The 27422-nt window shown below is 41.2% G+C and overlaps 1 protein-coding gene and 1 long non-coding RNA gene across 6 annotated transcripts in view; one reads left to right on the top strand and one right to left on the bottom strand.

Moving 5' to 3' along the window:
• AVL9 (AVL9 cell migration associated) overlaps window positions 1-17334 on the bottom strand; it is a 37210-nt gene extending 19876 nt beyond the window's left edge. The window contains exons 1-4 of one of the 2 annotated variants that reach the window (XM_062625502.1): window positions 17048-17334; window positions 4171-4291; window positions 1892-1977; window positions 25-96 (exon numbers count right to left, since the gene is read on the bottom strand). In XM_062625502.1, coding sequence (XP_062481486.1) covers window positions 25-96; window positions 1892-1977; window positions 4171-4291; window positions 17048-17113 — 345 coding nt within the window. In that variant the 5' untranslated portion in view covers window positions 17114-17334. The remainder of the gene's footprint in view (window positions 1-24; window positions 97-1891; window positions 1978-4170; window positions 4292-17047) is intronic. The other variant, XM_062625501.1, reaches the window with a different exon arrangement.
• Window positions 17335-18529: 1195 nt separating this feature from the next.
• LOC134167169 (uncharacterized) lies at window positions 18530-24219 on the top strand. Of its 4 annotated transcripts, none has more exons than XR_009966119.1 (4): window positions 18530-18549; window positions 21099-21190; window positions 22062-22134; window positions 23926-24219. It is a non-coding gene; the product is annotated as an uncharacterized LOC134167169 (long non-coding RNA). The 4 variants fall into 4 exon arrangements; XR_009966118.1 differs by lacking the exon at window positions 18530-18549 and adding an exon at window positions 19980-20462; XR_009966116.1 differs by lacking the exon at window positions 18530-18549 and adding an exon at window positions 20230-20452 and having other exon boundaries at window positions 21099-21194.
• The last annotated feature ends 3203 nt before the right edge of the window (window positions 24220-27422 follow it).

The following is a 27422-nucleotide window of genomic DNA, read 5'->3' as shown; positions in this document are numbered from 1 at the left end:
TGGGAGTTAAACAAGCATTCTTACCAGCTGACTGAGAACACAGACACTCTTCTGTACAGTTTCCCGGGTGATATCTGCTTGCCGTACTTTTAATGCCTAAAAAATAGAAGTATTACAGTAGTTCTACAAGACACAGTTGTGAATACAGGTCTAGTTGCCACATGCCATCCCCCTGTTTTAAACAGGGTCCTAAAACTGACTGCCTTAAATGGCAGAATATCCAAACCATGCAACAGTTTGCCCTTACCTAGTAAAAATGATCATAACACTGAAAAGTCAGAGTTGTGTTCTCATCTCAGTGAGCACAACAAAGATCCAAACAGAACTGTGATGATAGGCAAAGGACTGTTTAAAAAGACACTAGCATGAGAAAAAGGCAATAGCCCTGGAAAAGGCAATGGCATTTTAACTCAAGGTAATGTAACAGAAGAGGAGCCACAACACATCTCTTGCTCTTCTCTAACAGTATCTGTGGAAATGGACCAGGTTGAAAAGTCTTTGCCTAGAAACCTGTTTGCTTTATACTTGAGGATTTCTTTGAGCCACCCATCAAATAAATAGGAAGTATAATCTGCAGAATCAGCTACATTCTCAGCCAGACCAAATGGTCCCAGGATTTAAGAGCAGACCTAGAAAGGGTGGGGCAGAAATCCAGCAAAGTGATTCACTTAATGGTACAAACCAGCAAGTGTGTGGACTGCAACCCACACACCAGAAAGAACAGATGGGAAGAGCACTACAGCTGTCCTATGAAACACACTGTTTTGTGTTCTACTTGTTCCAAAGTGTTAAACATCTCTTTAGCTTCTTAATTAGTTACTAAACAACATAAACTAATCAAGAGCACAATAAAGCCAAGTTAATTTATAGTTAAATAGAGGAAGGCTCTAAATCACAGAATACAGCGAAGACTGGCTGCAAAGATAGTGAGGGAACTGAAGTCAACATGGATTTAGTTCAGAAGAAATAGAACTAAAATCTGCATGTGTAAAATTTCTCCTATAGCATAAACAGGAACTTGAAATATAATCAAGGTATGATTAACACTAGAACAGAGTACAATATTTACATCTTCTGAACACAAGACTCATTTAAAGCTCAAACCCACATGGCAGTCCAGATTTTTGGCATCTCACTGGAAAAGGGAGGAACTTTAAAAGTTAAATCTGTAATAACTCAGCAACAGAATCCTACAATGGTTGGGGCTGGAAGGGATTTTAAAGATCATTCAGTTCCCAATTTCTCAGTCATACACAGATCATGCTACTGTTACTACTTCTGAAAATACGGACAGATTCCAGTAGATCAAGTACATCATTTCCTCAGTGTGATCAGGTGTACACCACCTCTCAGCTATTTTTCACCTTTACTGCTTTTTACTTGCTCAGTATTGGTAAGCAGCTACAATGAATGGGAAGATTCTTGTCTACTCTGCAAGTGCACTTTCAGCAAAGGAGGTAGGTGAAGAAAAACACCCCTACACTTGCATCATCAGATTCCAGGAAACATTCCAGAATTCTTCATGGGCACACACTGTAGAAATTTCAACATTTTCCACCCAAGATGCTTAATTCCCAGATACCATAACAGACTATTAGCTATTTGCTGATAGCTGTTTTCATATTTGGTGCTGATGTTTGGATTAGCTCACAAGAGCCAAAACATATTTGTCAATTGCCTTGGACATTTCAAAAGACCACAATAAGCCTGCTGACATAAGGGAAAGGAATAGTTTCCAAGTTATGGAGCTATTTACTATGCATATTTTCATAGGTTTTTAATGCAAGCTGATCATGCAGTTTGTTGGTGTAATGCAAGCCACTGATTCTTGGGGTCATTAATGCATCAAGCCTACTATTTCATTAATATAATTCCCAACTTGGAAAGTTACCTTTGCTTCAATCTGCCTGTAGCAAGAGACACCATAGACTGTGGTTCGATCCCCACACCTCGGTGGCAAATGGAAAAACACAGTATCTGTGAAAAAAGAAAAGACTTGTTTCATATGTTACTAACAAGAGTCCAATATTGTCATTTTCAGCATCACTTATTTATAAAACATTCACTGCTGAAAATACTGACACACTTATTTTCTGAGACTTTAAAAACTCATCTATAAAGCTATGCCTACACTCAAATTAGTTTCAAGACTGCAAGATGCTTTGTGGAAGCATCTCCCGCTGTGCTAATATGGATATTCTAACAGCCTGGTGTTTAGCTGAACAAAGCTCCTACAAGCCCACTGACAGGTTCTATTGACAGCAGCTATTGACAGCAGCTAAGCACCACTAAAACCTGCAGGTATGCTGCTTTTCCAGTTCAGTATGGAGGAGCAAAGACAAAGCAGTGTGAGGCAAGGCATACAATTGGAGTGTGATGCCATTAAGAAGGTAAATGCCATGAAGACGGGAAAAAAACACCAAGGAGGACAGCTGAAAGATTAACATAGCTGCTGCCACTGCTAAGGTAGATACTCATGCACCACTATGCTCACAAAAATGATTTGTGAATCCTTGTCTCACACAAAATAAATACTCTCTCTGTGCAAGTGTAACATGAAAGAAAAAAAGAAGTATCTATAAAATATGACAAGAGAAAGACTTTTATGGCTTGAGACCTACACACCAATGTACATACATATACACTTGCTACTACTGCAAAAGTTGCTAAATTGTAACTAGAAGACAACTTTACGACCGTTTGTTGTTGCTAAATTGTAACTAGAAGACAACAGGTTACAACTGTTTACCTTTCAAAAACCTGAGTGGAACTTGTTTTGAAACCAACTACTAGTACTTTGCTTCACAGTAACAAAATGAAGAGACAATCCTACATGCTTTTAAGTCCAACAGAAAGAGGGACTATTCACAACAAAGCTAACTCCCTCAAACAAGTTTAATGACATTATGAAGACCACCTAGGGTTTTAGAAAGCCTTGAAGACTATTTCCTGAACCATCATCTCCTTTGAAAAAATGCAACTACCAGTGGGAATTACTTTAAAACTCAAAAAATAGATATCTAATAAAGCTATAGTAAGCGTAACTATTATCTGAAACATACTTGCCTGTTTCAAATTCAGGTGCGTTCTCGTTTACAGGACACAAGAATATATATCAGTTTTGTTGCCAAGTCTTTATTTATTTACCCAAAATTACACACTGAAAAGCTTTTAGTACAGTAATAAAAATGCTTAAAGTTGAGGGATGGTACTGAGCCAAGAGAATACATGTAGGTGTGGCTGAATGTGACTTTCCCGGCTTTGAATGTAGCCTATTTCTCCTTATGTATTTAACACCACAGAAATCGAGCTATTGAATCATGACCCAGACTGGAGTCTTCTTACTGCTAGGCAGGGGATTATTTTGATATTACTTTCTTTTTGCTTCCAAATGAGATCTCTGTAAGCTGGAGAATTAGGAAGCTAAGTACATAGAGTTAAAAAAAACAAACAACAACAACATAAAACCCTTATTAAAAGTAGTATTAAAACATTTCTGTGATTTTGCTGTTTTAAGTGACTTCCTTGTTCACTGCTATGCAGGAAAAAAAAGCCCAGATGAAACAACTGAACTTGCATATAAATGTCATGGTGACGAACCAAACTGCTGTCCAACAAATAAATGCAATACTAAGCAACAGAAACAAAATAACTGCAGTGAATTTGCTGGTAAATATGTGGCAAAGGAATCATTCTGCTGACAAATGCACTAAAGCTTCTGTTCCTGCCCTTTACATTTGCTGGTTTTCAAAATACACCATTCTACAGACACCGAGTGACCTGTAGGTTACTCTAAGAACCTCTGAATTAGTAGAGAACATAATGAAAGCAGAATGTTAGAATTTCATTACTCCCTCAAAACTGGATTAGGTTTTACTTAATAGTTTATTCCCCGTTCAAAGAACTGAGAGGGCTGGAGCCTTGTTTTGCTCTAGACTACACGCAAGTGTAGGCTTTTATCAACATCTGATTTCTTGATGTAGGATCACCTTTATGATCTACTTTCATTTCAAAGTCTGAAGCAACGTATCTTTGCCAATGTACTTGGCAGCTTAAACCAAAAACAATGCAGGAAGTCTAAAAGAATCACCGATGAACTGTTCAGACGTCAAGATGTTTTCTTTGATTGCAGTAGCAGTAGTAGATACAACTTCCTCTCTCACTTCTTACCTTCCTGATAGTTGTGAGCCCCATCCGGTAAGGCAAGAAATGGCAAGTACTTCCATTCCTCTGGCAAACTTTGGCTGTCATGTCCTTCTGCAGGCTTTAGGGGAGGATAGGAAAATTCAACCTAAACAACAACAAAAAAAAACAAAAGCAGAGGGGAGGCAAAGAGACAATACATTACTTTTATCGAACAAGCAAGTGTCCGTGATTCAGCCCAGCACCTTTTGTTTTAGCAATGGTATTAAAGTTTTATTTCCTACTAGCATTCTTTATCTCCTACTCCAAAGCAGGCACAGACTGACTCACGTGTGGTCTGACAGGCCCTGAGCAGATTTGGCTTGTACAGTGTTTCTGTTCAGCCTAGGACCTTTTCCTCAAGAGAAGTATGAAACAGGTCCTCAAGCAGAAAGTATCATCCAGCAGCTGAATACCTTCTGTATGCACACAGCCAGCAGCACACTGCTGCACCTGCAACCTCAGCAGGAGCCATCGCTGGGCACACATAGCCTAAAATCAGATTTGGCTTCTCAGCCCCCCAAATGCTCATGACTGGGTAACATGCTAACACACACAAGCCTCTATTTTACCCTAACAGTGTTGAATAATCTCAGAAACTATGCTAATAGCAAAATACTGTTTGTACATATTTTTATGTCCTTCACTGCAATGCGTTCTACACATTGGCCTAAAGTACCTCCTTTTCCTTTCCCCAAGAAACCCTGCTTTTCAGCTTCACCTTTAATTTATTTGTCATTTTTCCTAGAAATAGAGAAAACCTTTCTATTCTTAGCACTACACTGCATGTCTACCACAGACTCTCATCATCAGCATCTTCACACTACTAATACTTCATCTTCTTTTTCTATGGAGACTCTTTTTTCCAGAGGTGCATTTGGAATCCCAAACTGGTTTGGTTTGGAAGGGACCTTAAAGCTCATCCAGTTCCAACCCCTGCCACAGGCAGCGACACCTTCCACTAGAGCAGGTTGCTCCAAGCCCTGCCCAACCTGGCCTTGAACACTGCCAGGGATGGGGCAGCCACAGCACTGCCAGGGATGGGGCAGCCACAGCTTCTCTGGGCAACCTGTGCCAGTGCCTCAGCACCCTCACAGGAAAGAAATTCTTCCTAATGTCTAATCTAAAACTCCCCTCTGTCATGTTAAAGCCATTCCCCTTGTCCTGTCCCTTTAACCCTTGTAAAAATCCCTCTCCAGCTCTCTTGTAGAACCCCCTTCAGGTATTTCTTAAATTACTAAACAAAATTTAAACCCACCTTTATCAGTAAAGGAAACTGAACAGGAAGTTAAAATAGTTAAAGACACTGCAACTTCTCTCAAAGCACATGTAGCTATAAACATTGAGCTGTAATATGTACACATGGAAATTTTCCAGGTATATATACATGGAAAACAAAAGCACGGCAAAGCAAGCATACAGAAAACGTTAACGTTTGATGGATGATAAAAGACAAACATGGTAAAGGACGAGAGTACTGAAGATGTAATAGCAACTAAATCAAGAAAAGTTAAATTCTTACCTTAACACATGGTGTCACTCTTTCTACAACTGCTGCCAACTTAAAAAAGCACAAAGGACAGCACTACAAGAAATCAGCCTTGTTACTTGCTGTATCAAGTTTTCTTATTCCTTGTATTATAAATGAGATCTTGAAAATACCCACAAAAACTAAAGGTCTGGTGAAAGACAAAAGTCCTGAGCAAAACGTAAGTAACCCACAAAACTAATTAGGCAAGGGGGGAGAAAAAGAACCCAAACCAACAAAACATGCAATAGAAAAAGGATTAATTCTGACAGGAGAAAGGGGAGGGAATCCAGACCCTGACTTGCAATTAGTAACCAGGAATCCTCAGTCTATTTATGCTGAGCAAAAGAGAAGAGCATCTGACTTCCAAAGGAGAAACAGAAGCTGGAATTTGCATCCATCCAAAGGGCAGAGAAACTGCCTGCCATCTAGTACAAATATAAATCCAAAGAACTTCTTGCTATCCTTTTCAAATCACAGATCTAAGAAAATTAAAATGTCAGAAGCTTCATGTAAGTATCTGCAATACAGAAAAGGATTATACAGTCTGATGCTGTCCAGATTCAAACTGGCTGGCGGAAAACTTGACAGAATTATTACCAGATTCTTGCAGGAGGAGTAACCTTAGCAATAAATAAAATAAAGTTCCTAAGTGTTAAAACACAGATAGTCAAGAAGCATCTACATTAACCCCCTGAATTAGGCATTTTATTTCACTGCATGACCCACAGCAGGAGCTTATTTCCATCAAATACAGAGACCCCAGGTCCCTTAGAGTTCAGTGAATACCTTCAAGCATTCCTCACAGCAAAATATGGTAAGGATCTAAGAAGTCAAGCTACTTTCAAGCACTTGCAGAATTCCAATTTATTTTGCATTCCAACCAAAATAATTAATTAGAAGACATAATAAAGGAAAAAAGGGTAGGGCAACTCAAGCTATACAATAAAAATGTATTCACTAGGGATACCCCTTTTCAAAGCCCAGAATAAAGCCAAGAGAGCTGGCCTCCTGTGTTCTTTTGACAGTATGAAATTTGCTGAGGAACTACTTTGTTCCAGCCCACAATACACTGTCAGCACCTCAGCTGCTATCTGATACTCCCAGCAACAGGGACTTCTGCAGGCGTTGACTGTTCCAAATTCAACAAACTGAGCAGACATTAGACACTAATGACAACCTTGCTCTGTATCAGTCTGCTTCTTTCAAAAATATGCTCTCTACTATAGAGATTGCTGTATACATCTGCGTATATGTGAGAATATCACAAAACTCAGATAAAACAGAATTAAGATTGCATAAACAGCCTAAAACCAGCCTATTTTACAGATCTACTTTATGACAGACCTGATTTATGTTCTGATATACTATTCCTCCCCCTCGCCAAGAATATCCGTGTAGGAAGTACCCTGGTTTCTAAGGAGGAATCACATTTGTGTAGTGTAATAGATCACTGCTTGTAGAAGTACTGCCTCATACCATGGAGGCTGAAAGTGTGGAAGAAACAAAGCAGTAAAAAGAAAAAGGATAATCCAACAGCAAGGAGAGAATGCAATGCCTTGGGGGAACTTTCTTCCACCCCTCCTCTGACTTAACTCTTTGAAATGAAATCACTGGGAACTCTTTAAATCAAACTTCTTGCCAAGTAGTCAGTGCAGGGGGGATCCATGTAGCTGCCTACATGTCAAAAAGCACCATTTCCAAGAAAGCTTTCCTTTTCCTTAGCATTCTGCAGTCAGAGAAAAGAGACACCTGCAGAGGATGATTCATCTGATCCGTTTCTTTCCATCGCCTCTAAAGAGAGCTCGCTCACACTTCTAACTTGCAGCTGACTGAATGAATGCAGATGAAACTCACCATAACTGCTCCCTGCTTGATTTCTACAGCTCAATTTGCAGACTTACATCAACTCTGCATATTAAAAAACATTATTTCAAACCCAAAGGATAAGAACATTGAGTAGCCTAAAAACTCCACAACCAACAAAAACACTGAAAAAAACAAACCCCACAGCTCTTGAAAAGCTTGGCACAATGCACATATACAGAAGTGATAATAACAGGGTAGACAGAATCTCAGTTCTATCACTTCTGACTTGTTGTACAGCTGGAGCCTCAGTCAAATCCTCCTCTCAGCCTGTTTGTGCACAATGTACAGTGTCTCCAGTCAAAGCAACCTAAAATAAAAGCTATTTTATTTTTCATCTTCCACTTTAAACCCAAGATGAACCTTGACAGGATAGGATGGGACTACAGAGAGACCTGTCTCAGAGCTCTTTCACCCTCTTCACAGAATGAAGTTACTTTTTTTATTTAAATACAATGGATTTATGTAAATCCCTACATATATACATACATATAACCTGAAACCAGGACAATGTGCATACATAAGCACACACTTCAATTTCCCTGTTGTCATTAATACACAGATGTATTACTGCAAATATGAAAAACAAAGTCTTTTAATAAAGCTCGTTAGTCAACAGGAACAAAGAAATACATGCAAGTTCAGAGCAGATTGCCAGAGCAGTTTTTTGTCTCCTCTTGTGAATTAAAGAAGACTCCCCAACAAAATTAAATTCAAATGCAAAGCTGAACTCCTCAGAGGCATCAGAATAAGCTACATAACACATAGACTAGAATCTCTACTCAGTTCTTATTCTTCCCAGTGTCAGGGATCTTCATTACTGCTGGAAATATTACTCATGCCTGTCAAAGGGGTTTGATGGCAATGCTTTCTGCCTGCTCACATTGTCTTATTTTGCGAGCACATAGCTCTTGACGGATATCAGAACTAAAATCGATACAGAAGGTTGTGCTGCGATTTAGTGGACAAATAAATAACTGTGCTCTGCACAAACGATTTCACCCTTTGTGGATTGCCATATGAAAATAAAATACAAGTGAAAAAAACTCTCCCCTTAAGGAGATTTTCCAGCCAGAAGACATTTACCAGCCATTTATTATTATTTTACTCATTTATTATTTTTTTACTCAAAGTAAAAAAGATGAGTGCAGGCAAGGTATTTCACCTGCTATATTTAGGAACAAATGTGTTTTTTCTTTAAAAACAACACACTGATATTCTCTCCTAAATTACAAGTACAAAACCAGAAGAGAAGTTAAAGAGCATTGATAAAAGAGGAATTTCCAATACATATAAACATGTCCACCTGAGGTATTACATTCAGACATTACACAGGAAGTTGGCATTAATTTTTACTCAGGTAAGGTTGCTTCCCTTACCTGTGAAAAGTGTTTCGTGTTGGCAACCATGGTAAGATTCTCAGTGAGCACCAAACAGCGATCATCTAAAATGTGCTGGCAAGGCGGTATAAACTCCTCATCCTCCCCCCTCGATCTATAATCACATTTGAACTACTCCACTTACAAGTTAACCCCTCTTATTCAGCACAGTCACAATATCAGCTCTCCTTTTTAATATGGGTGTTTGGGAAGATTTCTCTTCAGGCAAGAAATGTAAAATCATGTGGACTCAAGTAAGGTTCCCCATCAATTCAATGAAGAGAGGATTTAAACTCGAATCTCTATTAAAAAAACCCTGAAAATATTTAGAATGACAGTATTATGTTAAAGACTAAGGATGCCTTCAGTAAACTGCAAAATTCAATCTACAGGGAGCGAACCCACTCCATTCTCTGAACAATTGCTTTGATGATCTCTCCCATTGCTTGTACTGCACAAACAGGTAAAAGAATTGTCCAAAGGAAGAAAAGGTGATCAGCAAAACCCACTTATTACATTCCCATTCAGGAAAACTTTCCCCTTCATAAACCATTTCAACACATTTCATTTTGAGCATACAAACTCTTCCTCTCTCATCAGAAAGTAGAAGGATGTTGAGTATTGAGCAATAGTGATCAAAAAAAAAACCAAGAGATTAAAATTATACCTAAACCTTGACCCCTCCTTTCATATAAGTCAGCATTTGCTCCTCACACAAAGCAGGGATTTTTAAAAGTTTTCTTGATGTATTAGTCCTGGCACAGCCAGATGCAGAGACAACCCATACACCCGTGATTTTATCTGAATTGTCATAACAACTGCAGCATGCAGCCAACTGGAAATCCAAGACCATTGCTGGTCTTTCAGCATGGGGAACAATCTACTATTGAAATCACAATTTAATCTGATTTAAATGGCAAGCTTTCCCCATTGTTGTACGACAGAGCCAACAGATCAGGATCTACAAGCTGAGAGCCCATCCATATAACAATAATGCCTATGCAATAATACATCTAACAACAGATTTGTAAATACACATTATATATTTGTCTGTGCAATAACTATGTATAATACACACACATATTTATATAAACATGTAGATGCAGAATATGCATGATACGTATTTCTATAAATGTATTTTAAAATCCATTACATACATGCAGATTAACAGTGAAAGAAGCCCATGTGTTACAAAGAGGTAGGGCAGAGTCTTTTCCATCTTTCCAGTTCCTGAAACTGGCACTGCTTCATGTTCCCATATTGCTAAAGCTATAGAGCTGCCACTTACACAAGTTCTAAGACACCATTTGTATTCTTGCAGATGCACAATATAACCACTCAAATTTTCTTTGAAAACTCTCACCAAGTTAGTAAAGTTTTGACTTTTAGGCCCTTAAAATATAAAATAACCTGAAATACTGAACCTTTGTATTTGCCGTCAAAGTCATGCTAGGATGCATTTAGACACTCTTTCCAATTACTTAACACTTCAGTTTTGCGGTCATGCCATTCAAGTCAGACATAAGTTTGGTGCCTTGGAACTTTAGCTTGCACCATTCTCCTCCAAGAAAGTAAACAATGACAACCTCTCCACACACACACACTCCTCCCAGAAGTGGAACATAATACTACTCAACCATTCCAGCCTAGAGGACTTGCTAGGGAGTTCTGCCCTCAAGACAAGACCTTATGGTCTTACAGAAACTAAGCTTGAATTCATACAGGATGAACTCTTAAGAAGATATAAGGTACCAGAGAGGGCAGCTTCCTTAATGAAACGAGAGAGGACAATCCTCTACTCTACTCTTAAATGGTATCTGCTCAACACAGCAATTAGTATACACTGGGGTCAGCAGCAGCCCTTCTTCACCCCACAATCTGCTGCTCCCACTGGTTCTTAATGGATACACCCAGCTACACGGCCTGGTGGCACTTCCTGTCCTGCAGGACAGCAACCAGACTTCATCACACACAAGACTCAGATGCGCATCCTTTCCGCAGCTCTGCTGCATGCCCCAGTTCCCAATGGGAAGAAGCCCATGCATACTGGCAGGGAGCTCTCAAGTGGTCCAGTGAATCCTCCCTGTCCTGGGAAAATGAAGGACCAGGACGGTAGGTACACTTTAAAGTACATTTACTTGTCAGTTTAGAAACAGCCATTGTGTGTAATTCATATAGCCTATATTGCTGAACTGATGCATTACAAGAGAGCGATCACCTTGTATTATGAACCACGAAGCATTCAGGGTCTTTACCATGGGAAACCAGATGGTGCCAGAATGGCTTTTAGTGAACATGCTCATTCCTTTCAAGTTTCAGCATTAGATTTACTCCTCAGAACAGACAAATCCAGTTCAACAAACACAGTAATACCATGAAGTACAGAACACACTATGCTCTAGGTAACCTCAACAAAGCAAGCAGCCCCATGCCCTGTCCTCCAGCATGTCAGAGCAGGCAAGGAACTTGCTTTTACATCTTGTATCCACAACTTTCTAAGAGTGCTGTCAGAAACAACATACCTGCCTAGGTGTAATAACTCAGGAGCACATGCAAGGTGTGGGGCAGATTAACAAAATTAGACACATAAAATAAGGTAATTTTAGCACAGGGAACACAAAGCTGAAACAGCAAGTTTCAATTTATTCCAACTGGAGTGACTTTTGTTCAGTGATTTACAGCTTTGAACCTCCCTCTATTATAGATATATATAAATTACACTGAGTTACTATTTGAAAGCATTCTGAAATAGGTGAGACAGAGATACAAAAATAAAGTTTTTTTACTGATTTAGTATTCATAGAACCCAGACTGGTTTGGGTTGGAAAGGACTTTAAAGCTCATCAGGTTCCAACCCCCTGCCATGGGCAGGGACACCTTCCACTACAGCAGGTTGCTCCAAGCCCTGTCCAGCCCAGCCTTGAACGCTGCCAGGGATGGGGCAGCCACAGCTTCTCTGAGCACCCTATGCCAGGGACTCACCACCCTCACAGGGAAGAGCTTCTTCCTAATGTCTAATCTAAATCTCCCCTCTGTCAATTTAAAAATGTCTAGATGCACTTGTAATTAATTCATTGATTCAAGAGAAAGCTCAAGATTTCTGGTACAGAACATTTAAATAACTACTCACATATTATGAGACACATAAAGAACAGACAGATGATAGGATGAAAGCTGATGATACTGACTATGGCAAGTGTCACATAGCTGAAATCAGGTATTTAGGAACTTCATCTCAATTCACACATCAGGGCAACTAAGGAGAAAATATCCAGTATAGGGTCCTTCAAAGTAATGCTTTACTTCCTTTCTCGGACTTCAGGGAAGCAACTGCAAGATTATCAAAACGTAGCACTCTTCATAGCTTGAACAACTAAACAAAGAAACAAAAAATCCAAACAGAAATCCACAACCCCTGTAAATTTCACTTGAACAATGAACAAAAAACACTAAATAAGTGGATTACAGAGTCATGCAAAGAACAGAACCCACCATTAATCCTGCATGAGAAATCAGAATCTGTGGCACTGTTTACAGGAATGTGAGATAGCAGCTACAGGTGTACTCAGCAATACACTGTGGATTTAAAACTTTTAGCATCCCATGCTAATTTGCATAGCCTTTCTAACAAAGGCTAAAAGCTTCTTTCCAAGTTTTAACCTGTTGAACATAAGCAAACCCACATATTTTAGACAACAGGGTAATCTTTGATATTCAACCTATGCTAGGATTAACTTCATCTAGAGATTTCATGCTCATTTTAGCCCTTTGAAGCGCTTAAATAATCTTACAGGGAAGAAAACAAAACGAATTGAGCTAATGTTTAAAGGTTATTGTCAATAGAGGCAGGACAAGCACTTCAGCTTGATGTCAGCACAGTTCCTTTCCAAGTTATTTTGTGTTTCTGTTGCTCTTTTCAACAACATCTCATTTAATCACTAGAAGAGATTACTTATTGCTTAATACCTGCCTACTGTGTTCCCCAAAACAGAGAGAGAAGGACTTTAAAGACAACAAAGCATCTACTTCACTTACATGATTAAAAGCATCAAGCACATCTAACAATCACATCAACTACTGGGTTGACAAAGACCAAGAAGTGGAAAAAAAGTAATTCTCCAGTAAAACAGTCTTAGGAGAACAACAGCAAACAAACAGGGACAGGAACAAGCTGGAAGTGTTCCCCTTAACAAAAGAAAAGAAAGATGCCTCCAGAAGGCTGCCTGTGGAATCCTCTGAAGAGAGCAACCTCAGAATTTTCCTCTTGGAAGCAAGTGCTACAGTCAAGGGCACAGGAGACCTGGAAACATAGGCAGTTCTCAAAAGAGTTGATAAAAAGAGCAAAGCGAACTCACTCCTTCCTTAGACTAATTCCTTAATTCTAAACAAAGCAAGCCTAATTCTACTTCACACAGCAAAAAGACCCACAGTCCAACAGTGGGGCCTTAGAAGGAGACAAAGCAATACCCTGACTCTCCTCATCTGTAAATGAATGCATGTGGATTGTTTTCCAAGTCTATGCAAGAAAAGTATGTTCCTGTACATTTCCAAACTGCACATAAAAGTTTCTCTATAGATTAAACGATTCTTATATGGAAAGATAATCAACAGGAAGACCTGTACACTTCAGACATAAGCCTCAAGCCAGAGTAAGATAGAATGTGTAAGAATCCAATTACCTCCATTACCAACTGCAATCCCAGACAGAGAATCCATAATGACAGAGCTCAGTTTCAAGTTACACGCTTCTGTACACACCAGCTATATAGCATATATATATATATATCTCCCCCTTCTTCCATACTACAGTTTCAGGGGGAAAGTCATCTAAAGAAAACACCAAGAATCAAGAAATCCATCCAAATATCTAACTCCACATGCATTCACTAGGAAGACTCTTTGAGAAAAGAGAAACAGAAACACAGAACCCAAAAGAGCCTTCTCAGGTAAACCAGGTAAACTCCTCTTACAACAGGCAGGTTAGCTGTATGATATGTCCAACTTAAGCCTCCCAAATTCACCCTGAATTGCTGCCATTTAAAAGTTGCTTTGGAACTTTGCTTTTCTGCACTTAGTGGTTTCTCGCTTGCCATCTTCAGTGTGTCCACAGACAGCTCATATCCACTTCTTCTTGTGCCAGCACTGCCTTTTAGATTAAATGGTTGGGTTTTCCTCCTTATATTTTACTTTCCAGCAGTCTCCTGGAATCCAAGTCCATTTAATGCAGTCATTCAATGAATATTTCAAAGGCCATTATGACACATGACAATCAAAAAGAGAAGCCCTAGGCTGTCACTTTCAAGGGACACTTTTCCACCTCCCCTATTAGTCTCTCTGTGCCACTGTAGTTGTCTTCTGCTGATGTCCACCCAGCAAATAGATCCTGTGAACCAACCACCTCAAAACCAACCCAAAACAAGGTTTGCTTTTTGGTCATCTCAGTTCCCTGTTTCAGCTCAACACACAACTGCCTCTATCTTCCAGCTTTGAAGAGGTAGGACAGGAAAAGGGAAGAATCTTCCCACATTCACAGAGGCAGCTTAATAGTCCTCAGATGAAGACAACTGAAAGCCTCAAAATCCATTTTGTTAGCCTACTCAGACAAGCTCTTCTACGTTCTCCTTGAAAACAGACTGCCCAAGGACTATCTCATCCATTCCTGGAAGTGACAGAGAGAATCCAAATCCATTCTTCTGAAAGGTCGATCAGAATTTTTATGCATCAATAAAAATACTATTATATTATAGGACTACATCTACTGCCACTCTCACCCCCAAAACCACACCATTTCAGGAACTCATCCTTCATCATACATGGTCTCACTTTGCTCTTCCACAGGCGTTCTCATGTTAATTTCCAAGCCTGTACTGTTATTATTCACTCCTATTGCATGTCTTTGTAATGCACCCCATCTCTATCATTCCAGCATTATCATGAAGCTCTTCCACAACATTCCTGTCTTGCTTTGTAACACTGATTCCTCAAGTTTGCTCACCATATCTTAGATTTCACAACGCCAGTACCGTATATGTGTCCCAAATTCAATCTTGAGAAACATCGTTTGCAAGCACCTCTCACACCAGCAGCTCTTATTCTGACACAATATGCTGCTTCTTCCTCACCTTCATACTATTCCTTATTCAGGTACCAGCTCCTGTGCTAATTCCCCATTATCTCCACCTTAGAAAAAAAGGTTTTTTTCAGTGCTGTGTGATCTGTTTGCAAGTTGCAGGCAGATTCAAGATTCTCTCTTTGTTCTACAGAGAAAGTAAATCACTTGTTCTTGCAAAAGATGCAGGTAAGTCAGGCATGATCCATCTTCAGTGAATGCCCTTAGGACTCAGTCTACTTAGTCTCATGTTGTTAATTCTTTCCTTCATCAGTTCTCTAGAGACTCATGTGCTACTGATGTCAAACTCATTAGGCTATAGCTGTGCAGCTCCCTGCCTCCAGTTCTTTGAGGAGGCTACAGTTCAGTAACAAATCTGCTAAGTCAGAAGTAGAATACATTTGAAATTAATTTCTGGTTAGATTTCCCTCAGGAAGCCTGGCTGTTTGTGGTTCTACCAACTTACCTTCTACTCCTGCAGTTCTCCCTGCAACACAGCTACCTTAACCCTTTCCCCAACTGCCTTCATTTCCAACTTCTCCAGTTCATTTCTTAAGAAACTTACAGAAGGATTTGGTTCAGAGGTATTCCGACCCCATTTTTGACAATACCCGAAAACATCCCTCTACAAACATTTCACTGGCAGCAAGATAAAATTCACTGCGACTAATGTATAGGTGGGTGGGGGTTTTCTGTGTGGTTTTTTTCATTGCATCAACACACTATAACATTACAAGGAAAAAAATACAGGCTGCAGAAGAAGACCAGAAGCAACAAAAGTGATCTCTGCTTTTATTTCCAACCTATGTCTTTTCCAAGAGGTCAACAACAATGTGCTCTTCCTCCTACAGATAACCAACTAACACTCATCTCCTCATAGTCTTTGACAAAAAAGTGGCTGATAAATACTGCAAACCTTGCAACCTAGATTATCGGATCACTTCACAGGAAGATCCTTCGAACATCCACATTTGAACAGCCCCTAAACACCCTGAGGTGAAATGATGCATGCCAAAACCTTGCAGATCTTTCAGAAAAAGAGATGGAAGAATACCTACAATGAATTATTGCACTTGTGCTTCAGCCTCTGCTGGCATGAAGAATGGTTTTACACATTACTATGCTGTGCTTGTTTTGTTTCCTTAGACATTAACAAAGATTAATTTAACTCTTTGCTACCTTGTATGAAATGTGTTTGTGTTACACCTATTCTTGGATAGTCATCACCATGGCATTATTGTTTTGTCAATGTTTTGTAAACAGTACGGATGCCCCACGGACAAAGACTCGCTGCAAGTCCATCGCTACATCTATCTTGTCACAGCAAAGCAACTGTGCGTGCAGCCCAGCTGGGTAACAGCATCTCCTGTTTCAAGGGTTAAAGTAAGCCGAGCATGACACACCTATGAAATACACAACATAAACTTATTCTACCTTACAGGCTACAGGAAGCAGCCAAGCAATTAAGCAACAAAGGAGCCGACACTCAAAACTTAAATCACGGGTAGTCCTGTCCCTTGGGGCCACCAGGCTGTGTGTGCACAAGCTGTACCTGTGAGAGTAGTCCGGCAGGAACAGGAGGCAGGTAACAAATCTGTTTTCCTCTTAACTCTTAGCCCGAACGCCCGACCCACAGCAGCCACAGGCGCAGCACCGATAGCGGTCACGTACGCAGCCCAGCAAACATTAACCACCGCCCGGGGCGGGCTGAGTCATTCATGGCCCCGCGGCTGAGGGAACCCCCGGCCCAGCCAGGGGGAGGCCGCAGCCCTACTGCGATCAGCGGCCCCTCGCCGGTTCCAGCCCGCCCTGAGGTAAGGGAAAGCTCCCCCTCACTCCCCAGGCCCCATCGGATGCGCCCCTTCCGCAGCGGCTCCAGCCTGCCCGTGGGCCTCAGCCGGGCCGCCTCGCCACGGGCTGAGGGCAGAATAAGGCAGGGAGAGAGAGCGAAAGAGGCAGACGACGGGCACCGCGCCGCCTCACCTGGCAGCCCTTCTTGTGGTGGAACCCCACCACCACGATGTGCAGCACCGGGCCCCGATTCTCCATGAAGCCCCGGCGATGGCCGCTCCGGAGGATGCCACCCTGCACGAGCTCTCGCTCCGCCTCCTGCTGCCCAGGGTCCGACAGGGACGCGGCCCCGGCCGCCTGTGCTTCCGCAGCACCCAGCCGCGACCGGCAGCCCCTCCCTCCCTCCGCCCCGTTGCCAAGGCGGGGTTTCGCTTCCGTCCGGCCCCTCAGGAGGTGCCCTGGGCTGTGTGCCGGGGAGCGGCGGTAATTTGCTGCTGCTGCGCCGGGCACTCTGGGGGGGACCTCAGCCCATCGAAATCACTGCCAGGGCGTGCGGCTGCGTGTTATCCTGCGGCCGGGAAAGCATAATGGAGGCCGGGCAGTGGAGTTGCTGAGGCCTTCCCGCCAGTCCTGGTCCCACCATGGTGCCTCCTCTTGGTGGTGGTCTACTTCTTCTCTGAGCAAATCTCTCAAAGCTCCCCTGAAGCGCAGAGAACAGCACATCCTCGGCTGCATCCTTCCAGCCATCCATGTTAATGGCAGCGCATAAAGGGAGTCTTGGATGGTTTCTGTCCAGGTTTGTCATTTTGGAGCACAGGAAAATTTAGTGTGGTTTAAAAACATAGTGCACTCAGGCCGTCCTCCCTCTTTAACCTGTGTTATGACTCAATTCTGCTTATATAAATCAACAGCATTCAGTAAAGACTGGACGTTGAATTATTAAGGTTCTCTGGTGGAAATTGGAGGAAGAGATTATTTTTTAAAGAGCTGTAAATGAATAATGCTTAAAGAAAATCTCAACACGAGCACAGTACCCAGAGGCTCAGATTATAACAGGAAAGCATGTAATTACGTATGGTTCCTCAGCTCCAACAGAAGTACCATTATAGAAAAAATATACTGCAAGGAACACAGGATAAGCTACAAAGAACAATCCAGCTCTGGCAAGTGAATGATTTCTTGTTAGTTTTAGTCTGTAACTTACTGTTTAGTATCATTTTAAAAAGGAAAAGTGTATGAAGTATTGGCCATTGCCTACTGCAATAATGAGACATCACCCCAAAGATGTATGGGAGTGTTTATAGCTCATACTCAGTTCATTGAGGAAAGTGCAGCCTGGCATCACTCTTCCTGCTATGGATTTTGCATTACAGAGACATTTGTATATGATACTGCTGGATAATTATACCTTATTGCGTCTCTAAATAAATTATTAGATTTTTTTTTTTTCTGCTTGAAATTTTCTTTTCTGCTAAAACAGTAAAAACATTGGATTGACAACATCAACCTCTTGTAGGAAAACTGGTTGATATAATATGAGGTTTTTTTTTCGCAGCTCACCCCACGTGTATTTATGAGAAAGAAAGGAAGTGAGAGCTGCTACCTAACAAGCTCTCAGAATTTTCCTAAAGGAATTTATTTCTTGGTGCATAGCTAGCAAACAGCAATGAAAACAGTTCTTCTGTTACTCAGAGGTAAATATTTTACTTAAGAATCACCATCTATTGTATCATTACCGTAGTAATTATAATTCATAGAAGCATGGAAAGGTTTGGGTTGGAAGGGACCTTAAAGCTCCACACCCCCATGCCATGGTCCAGGACACCTTCCACTAGACCAGGTTGCTCAAAGCCCCATCCATTCATCAGTTCATTAGTAATTCTGCATTTCATAACAATAAAAGCAGTTCTTGTGTCCACTTGCTTTTGTGCCAACACTGCCTTTTAGATTAAATGGTTAGTTTTTCCTCCTTATTTTTCACTTCCTGACAGTCTGTATGTCAGACTGCACATAATGCAGTGGTTCAGGAAAATCCATGAGCAAAAATGGCAAGCAAAAAGAAAAGACTGCCACTTTCAAGAGACTGTTTTCCACCCCCTTGCTAGTCTTTTCCCTGTGCCCATGTAGACGCCTTCTGCAGATGTCTGGAAACAGAGCCCATGAACTTACCAGCTCAGAACCAACCCATCAAAACAAGGCTTATTTATTGGAATACTCATTTTGTAAGCCTGCCTAGCCAAGATTTTCCAAGTTGTTCTCCTCCTCTTCCTCTGAACCAGACTACCCAAGGACTATCATCCATTCCTGGAACTGACAGAATGGATTTGAATCCACTTTACTGAAAGGTGAATCAGAATTTTTATACATTGAGAAATATACTGCAAGTGGGCTGTAGAAAAAATTATCATACTAATTGTTTATCTTTTTGTGCTTGACAAGTAGAGTTGACTTGGAGACATCCGATGAGACACGCTTGAAATTTCTGTCCTGCTATGGAGAAGATCAAAGCACAGTGGTAAATGAAGCCTGCATGAATCCATGATTAACAGGGAAAACAGCAGTGCTGGTGATACTCCAGCATTGATCAAGCTCCATGATGTCTGTGTCCCTGCTTAAGTGGCTCTGCCTGGATTCTGCTCACTAGATCCTGTGTTTGGTGAGATAAAGAAATTAAGGTTACTCTTTGCATTTCATCTATGGTTCTGTGCCTGTCCCCACACTCTGCCTGTGCCAACTTACGTCATCATTACAACTACCCTGACTGCCACCTTGTACACACTGCTCCAGGGAGAGACATAGCCCTGCACCCTCGCTATGAGGCAAGCCTCTCCTCACATTGCTCTGGTCACCGTGAAGTGATCCTGTGTGGAGCCGCGTGGCATCTGCTGATGCTAGAGGTTGGATTTGACTTTGTGAACATTCAGATTTGCCTGGGAACTAACCACACAAGAACTGAGCTAGCCGCCCTGCACCCAGCAGCTCTACATCCTCCAAAGGTTCATGCCCTCTAAGGCAGAGGATGGAATTTATTTGGGCTTGATTCTTCCAGAGGCAGCCTGGCACAAAATGTGTGATGCCTCTAGGTGTTGAAATACCAGTGTTATCTAACTATAGACTGGTTTGGGTTGGAAGGGACCTTAAAGCTCACCCAGTTCCAATCCCCTGCCATGTGCAGGGACACCTTCCACTAGAGCAGGTTGCTCAGTGCTGCAGTATGAAGCAAGCAAAGCGTGTTCGAACAGCCAGTGATTTTTGCTCCAAGCCATGTGTGTATCCAAAAGGGCTTCCAAAAATCCTTCTTGCTGCAGCCCACTTGTGAATTAATGAACAAATCTGGGTGGGGAAATAAAGATAGCTATGGCGTACAGCGATTAAAATCCTTCCCCCTGCCACTCCCCGCGGAAAGAAGAGCTATTTGAAGGGTGGGTGAGTGTATTTAATCAGGGGAAAAGGGCGGAGCGATTGCTCTGCGATCCGCTCATCGGGGCTGCCGCACCGCCCTTCACCTTTGAAGCGGGAGGTGGCAGCGATTGGTCAGGCCTGAGTCCAACATGGCAGCCACCGCGACCAGCAACCCGTCTCAGCTGCTGCCGCTCGGTAATGGGTGGTGCTGCTGCGCTGCTCCGGTGTGCGACGGGACGGGACAGCATGGAACGGGATGGGATGGCATGGCATGGAACGGGACAGCATGGAACGGGACGGAAGGGAGATGAGGGAAAGCCTGTTTACGGGCACTTGTGGTTGGTGTGAGCGGCGCTGTCGCTTGGCGGGAAGTTTGAATGGGGTGGACGAGTTCGGGAGGCGCCTGCAGCAAACGGGAATCCCGGTGGATGTCTGTGGGTGCGGAGCAGACACCGGCTGGAGCCGAGTGTTGATGCTCGGCTGGTGTGCGGTAACGAACTGCGCACCCTGGCAGTGCTCGAAGTCAGGCTGGACGGGGCTTGGAGCAACCTGCTCTAGTGGAAGGTGTCCCTGCCCGTGGCAGGGGGTTGGAGCCGGGGGAGCTTAAAGGTCCTTTCCAATCCAAGCTATGATTCTATGGCATTAAAGTGTTCTCACTGAAGGGAACGTCTTCCTGCAGAGTTCCAGCCTCAGAGATGTGGTCGTGTACTAGCAGTACAGGTACACCTTTAAAAATATATTTTCACTGCACACAGTCTCAGGGGTTTTGTTCAAATGAATGTCTTGTTCTATAAAAAAGTCTCTTGTCCCTTTCAACTTTATTGTTTGTTTTTATTTACAGAGCTTGTGGACAAATGTATAGGCTCCCGCATTCATATTGTGATGAAAAGTGATAAAGAAATTGTTGGAACACTTCTAGGATTTGATGACTTTGTCAGTATCCTTTGATGGAAATGTTTTATGCTTCTGCTCAATTCATTTGTTGTATGTGAGAGGAGAGGTTTGAGTTCACTGGATAGAAACTTTTTGTATGGGTGGGTTGTATTATTCTGGTGTTTTTATTTTACAGATAGAATCACAGTTCAGTAAAAATGAAAATAACTTTATTTTTATTTTAAAACTCTGGGCCTTATTTTCTTTGAAGCTGGGTATTCAGATGTGGTGTTAGAAGATGTTACAGATTTCTAAGCATTATTTCTATTTAGTTTCCTGAGAAAAAAAATATTGTATAAAATCTATAAGCAAAGTGGGTTTACATTTTTTGAATACTTGCCAGCTGAATAGTTTATATCTTGGAGTTCAACTATAGTGGTGATGTATTCAGGACAGCTGTGTCATAGAGTAGCTGTTGCATGATATATACTTGTAATCAGGTTCCTATTTTGTAGCCTTAATTTTGCATGGCTTGTGTGTAGAACTAGCTGGTTGTTTGCTTTTACATTTTCTTAAGGTCTAAGCAAAGATTTAAAAAGCTGTCAGACGTAAAGATAAGTATTTATTACTTTGCTGTGCCATGTTTATATTTGAAACCTATTTTGAGTGTAGGTGGTATTCAAGAAATTGCCAGGATTTACAGGGTGAATCTGTGTCTTTATGTACTGAGCAGAAAAGTACAATGGAACTTTATAGTTGCCAGGTAGCTTTCTTTACCCAGGTGGTCAGTTACACTGCAGTGTGGGTGATGTCTTTGTTAGTTCCAGCAATTGTCATCTTAATGCAGACATGTTTGTCAGTTCTGTAATCAAAACATGAATCATTGTCCCTGGTTACATGTTCTCATGTTCTTTTTCTAATGCTGCTTCAGTGAGATTACACCTGAGGGCAGAAGAATCACAAAACTAGACCAGATTTTGTTAAATGGAAGTATCAGAACAATGGTAAGTCATCGTGGTTAAAAGGCAGCATGCATTTATTTTCTGTACCTGTAAGTCTGTCAGCAATTAGGTTACTTTAAGCTGAGTTTTCCAGAGAATTCCATTGCATAAGGTATTTTCCCTTCCAGGGCATATTTGTCTATGAGTGGTGCTGGAAAAGTGGTATTATTGCCTTACTTGGTTCATGTTACAGCTTAAAAAGAATAATAATAAAAAGAGCATGACCCTGATTTTACTTAGGTGACTGTTTTTCCAGTCTTGAGATGTGCAATGGAATCACTGGTTTTGTTACCCACTCTGGAGGCTGGTTCATACAGTGGCTTTAAACTCCTGTGAGTGTTTGCTTGCCTAAGTATGTAGGTGGAATAGATTTTATCCATTATTGTGTATATAAATGTGTTTGCAGAAGTTTGGATGCTTACAAGCTTGTTGAGTCATTTGGTGATGATTATCCACCTGATGCTCAGAGAGCTGTACGTACCTTTACGTGCTTTAAAAAAATATCTGGAGGCCTGTTGGATGATGCCATATGGAAAGCACTACGGGTTTTGTTTCTCATGTGCTGATGTATGTAGATCAGTACTGAAACAGTAATTAGATATTATGATTATGCATCCTTAAGCTGGAGTCTGCAACTTCCTAAGTACTGCAGAAGCAGACCCAGAGTTTTTTGCTTCTCTGCATTGAAGTCTGGAATTCCTACATAAGGGTGTTCCTAATTTTGTAGGAAGAGAAGAGGAAGACTGACTTAGACTCCAGTTGGCTTTGTGTGAATGAGGAATAATCTCCGTTTTGCTGTTGTACCTGCCTTGCGCCTCCTCACTGTGTGTCTCAGCAAGTGCCATCTTGACTTCATTTCTAATCCTTTTTCTGGTTATTGTTTTGCGTCCTTGAAGGACAGTGCGTGTTCTGACTTCTTGTATGGGGTAAAACTACTACCATCCAGTTCAGCTGGTGGGATGCTGCCCACGAAGCAGAAGCTGGGGATTCTTAGAGTGCAGATTTTCAGTAAGACACGAATATGTTTCTATATTAGATCTGGTGTCTGTTTTGGGGACACACCTTTCCACATAAGGGAAACTACGCTTTAGACGTTTTCTTATTTTGGTCCCAAAAGCAGCAGAGCTCTTTGTCTTTAGAAGTGCTCAGCTAACTATTAAGAATGTGTCAGTGAAAGAAATTACCCTCTTCTTTTTTCCCCTTAGTCATATTTTTCCTTTTCCATTTCTTTTTGTGATGTCCAGTTGTTTACTTAAAGAAAATTCTTTACTCTCTTCACAGGAGAATGCTGTGCTGACTTACCCTGCTGCCTGTAGAAGGGTTCAGGCTCTATTAGTTTTTGGGCTGTGCTTAGCAATAAAAGTCAGAAAGGGGAAACCAACTTCCCAGTATAGTGACAGCCTGGGGAAGAATGAGCAATTGGAGAAATCCCACATGATTTCTGAAAGTGGGAAAGAAGTTCTATGTCTTTCTGAAAACAAGCTGTAGTGTTTCTAGACAAAAAAATCTCCTTGAACTGAATAACAAAGACAAAACACAAAACGTCTTACGTAGGAACTCCTTTGTGTCTTGTTAAACATTCTTTGTATTTTGGAGGTTCTTTTTGGCATGTGTTTCTCTGGTAGTAACTGACTTCTGTTGCCAGAGGAAGATAATATAAAATCTAAACACCATTTTTGTGGTCTACCATGAAGTCTCCATCTGCTAAAATCTTCTAAAGGAAGAACAGTCGCATGCGAGTTTGTAAAACTTTAATCTATGGCACTAACACACAATTGTCTTATTCTTTTATAGCTGGTTCCTGGAGGAGAAGGACCTGAAGTATAAATCGATACAGTTGTCATCTATGAAGATACATATATATATATATATGTATAGAATATAATATAAATAGAGCTTTTGGGGTATGGGTGTGTTTGTTGGTTGTTTATTTTGTTTACGCGCTCTTGCAGTTGATATTTGATAACAGGGATTTCCTCTTCAGGAAAGGTGCGCTGCTAATGATGATGCTGACTTTGTCAGTTGAAATCATTACCTTTTTGTAATGATGCACTAATCTGTCCTGAATGAAAGGCTTTCTTTTAGTTACTGTGTTTTGTTATGTAAGTGCACAAGTTAGTTGATGGAGTAGAAAGCCAATGTTTAGTTTTTCTGCATCTGTTGCATTTGTTGATGACCCAAGTCTATATAAAAGACAAGTCGTGAGCCAAGACATTGCTGTTCTTTGAAGTACAGGCAGATACTAAGCTGGATCATTTGATTAAACACTGCTTGAGGTTGTGTCACCAGGAACTGGTACAGTGCTGGAGAATGCTGAAAAGCTCTTCAAAGTGGATGCATCTGTTTGATACTCAGCAGCCTTTCACTCTACTGGCCTTGAGGTTCAGCGCTCTTGGACATCTTTTGCTTGGTAAATACACTTTCTTGTAGTAAAGACACTGTAATAGTATTTGGCTAGCGAGGAGAGACAGAGCAGACCTGGCTCATGTTTTGGGGAGTAAAGAAAAAGGCTGGTGCTACAACTTCTCATCCACGTCAGTGGTGACTGCTTTCACCACTAAGTGGCGCTGTGTATCCTTAATTAAACTGGGAGCTGCTGTGTGTATGTTTAATTGAATTGGGAGCTGCCGCTGCCTGCTTGTGAAGTTCAGAGGAGTCATTTTAGAATAAACATTCTTTTGGCTGCATCTGTTCTCCTGGGATATAAAAACTTGACAGATGTTTGGAGCAACTGCTGCATCAAGAGAATGTCTGTAAAGTAAGGAATTGCCATTTCTATTTTGTCATGATGGGCAAAAAAATAACTGATTCTAAATCATGTCCACTGCAGCTTATGCTTTCAGAATGCAGAATTCAACTGATCTCAATGTGTAAATGTCTTTGGAGAAGGAATCACAGGTGCCCGCTGTTACTGTAGCCAAGGAGCGCACAGGCTCACAGAGACAGGACATGCTTTGCCTTCCTGCCACCAGAAGAGGAGTTGAAGAAGGGGGCTCAGGAGCAAGAGACTGCAAGGAAGATCCTTTTGCCTTGCTTTATCTGTCAGAAACTCTGCCTTCTGCTAGCTGGGTCTTGCCTTGAAATACATTGAAAACTTCTTACTTTAGCCTGTGAAAAGGGCAAGAGACTCCCTCCTCTCTCCCAGGGAATGTGGTATTTGGACTTGCTTGTTCTGAATATCTGCAATTGTCATGTTCAGACTGCATGGTGACAGGCTATGCCATTGACTCCCTGGATGGTTTTTCATTTCTGTCCTCATTTCCTTCTCCAGCTTTTCTTTTTTTTAATACAATAAAAAATACTCTTTGAAGTTGCGTTTGATTGGAATATCAACATTTGGTCGGGGCTCCAGACACTTTATTTCCTAGCAATAAGCTGAGTCTTTTTGTCAGAACAGTTAAAGTGTTTCTAGCCAGTGTAGCGATACATGTTGTGTTGTTTTTCTGTTATCAGTAAGATTCTGTACATGTTCCAGTGTCTGCTTCAATCAGGATTTTGAAAGCAGTCTTAAACTGAAGAGAGGTTTCATGCTTGGCCAAGGAAAAGAGCAGATCTTGACTCAAAAACAACTTTTCAGGGGTAAAGGTGAACTATTTTGTGCCTTTGGGTTTTTATTCTGATAGCATGAATTTTATCTCTCTCAGACAATCTCTCAGGATTGTCTTCTGTCTAGGGAAAAAAGCTTGGTGTTGCTTCACCCTTCTTTTCTGGTTATGGGCTTTTTTCCCCCACTTAGAGGAGGTGCTAAGACTGCTACATTTTAGGAAGACATTTTAATTTGTGACTCGGAGGTCTGCAGACATCACTCTAAAGGCAGTTTCTGTGCATACAAATGCTGTTAATCCTTTATAATATGAAAAGAGAGAGTTTATAAACTTTCAGCTGAGAATACAAAGTATTCCAGGTGGATCTGGCTTACTTTGCATTCAGTATCTCTGTAGCCTGTTGCTTTGGAAGTGCAGGTAATAAGCTTTTCAATGGAATGAGTCACTGCTGGTGTGGTTTTTTTTTTGCCTCCCCTAGAAATCTAGTGCTTAATCATATTGCACTGTCCTGTAGAAGTTGTGGGCACTGGTGTCCACTTAGGGTCCCACTACAAGTAGGTCATTTAACAGAATAACCCCAGGCTTTAAAACTATGTGAAAGTTATGCTTAAAGTTTAGAGCAGGGAAGTCATCAGGTTAAAATAACTTCCTGCTTATGCCATGCAAAGTGATGGTTCCTCTCAGTTGTGTTTTGTAGGGTTTTGGGCTTTTTTTCTTCTCTAAGATGGCACTGGTTACAATGATCTTTAGTTTTGCTACATGGCTGACTGGCTTAGTATGGACATGGTTCCTTTCTACCTACTCTTTCAGTTTACTTGCAGCTATAGTTGATAGCTGTTTGGAGTTGTGAAGCTGTATGCTTGCCCTATAACAATATAGGCTTTTCCTGTTAAGTATCTAGACCCTTTTTCAGGATTTATTATGTATTAGGTTTTTTTACCACATGAAATGGAAAGAGATTTCTGGCTTGCTGTTGGCTTTTAATAGGTGTTTCATCCTTGGGGATTTGCCCAGCAATTAATTAATCGACTTTGGCATTCAGCTGAAGGACATTTTTCATACCTGTGTTTAAATATTGATGCTAACAAGCCATCATACCCATTCATAGATCTACAGATCCTTAAATATAGGCAATAGGCGTATTCTTTAATAAAGCCTAATCTTTTTGGCAAGAAGCACCGAGTCTGCACTTGCAGCTTTTCCCTATCAGCAGACTTTGAAAAAAGGGAGAACCTGTATCAAGTACACAGGATGGTGATGATTAAAATCCTAAGCTGTGTACCCATCTCAGGAGGAACGTGTGTGCCTGGGGGTGAGTGCGTGTGGTGCAGCATCACTAACATTTGCTTAGGAAAGTTTTGAAGAAGGAAGCATTTGCTGTATGGAAGATCCTTGAGGACAATTTCTGACATTGCTGAAGTTTATTGAAACTCTGCACTGGTTTCAGTGGTTATGCAGGTTTGGTTTCTGCTCGTGCATTAAATCTGAAGAGAACAAGCCTGCATTTGAAGGAAGGTTTTGTATGAAGGGTAATCAAACCAGCAACCTACTTAAAAGTTATTTTAAACATTTGGAGTGTCAATTAAAGGCAAATGAGTAAAGTTTGCTCCTACCTATGCTCACATCATAGACTGGTTTGGGTTGGAAGGGACCTTAAAGTTCATCCATTTCCAGCCCCTGCTATGGGCAGGGACACCTTCCACTAGACCAGGTTGCTCCTACATCAGCTGTGACTATTGAACACAG

Source organism: Pezoporus occidentalis, unplaced genomic scaffold (genome assembly GCF_034315485.1).
Source record: "Pezoporus occidentalis ecotype Australia unplaced genomic scaffold, CSIRO_AGI_Poc_V1 ctg28, whole genome shotgun sequence".
Lineage (NCBI taxonomy): Eukaryota > Metazoa > Chordata > Aves > Psittaciformes > Psittacidae > Pezoporus > Pezoporus occidentalis.
This window is presented reverse-complemented; position numbering and strand designations above follow the sequence as displayed.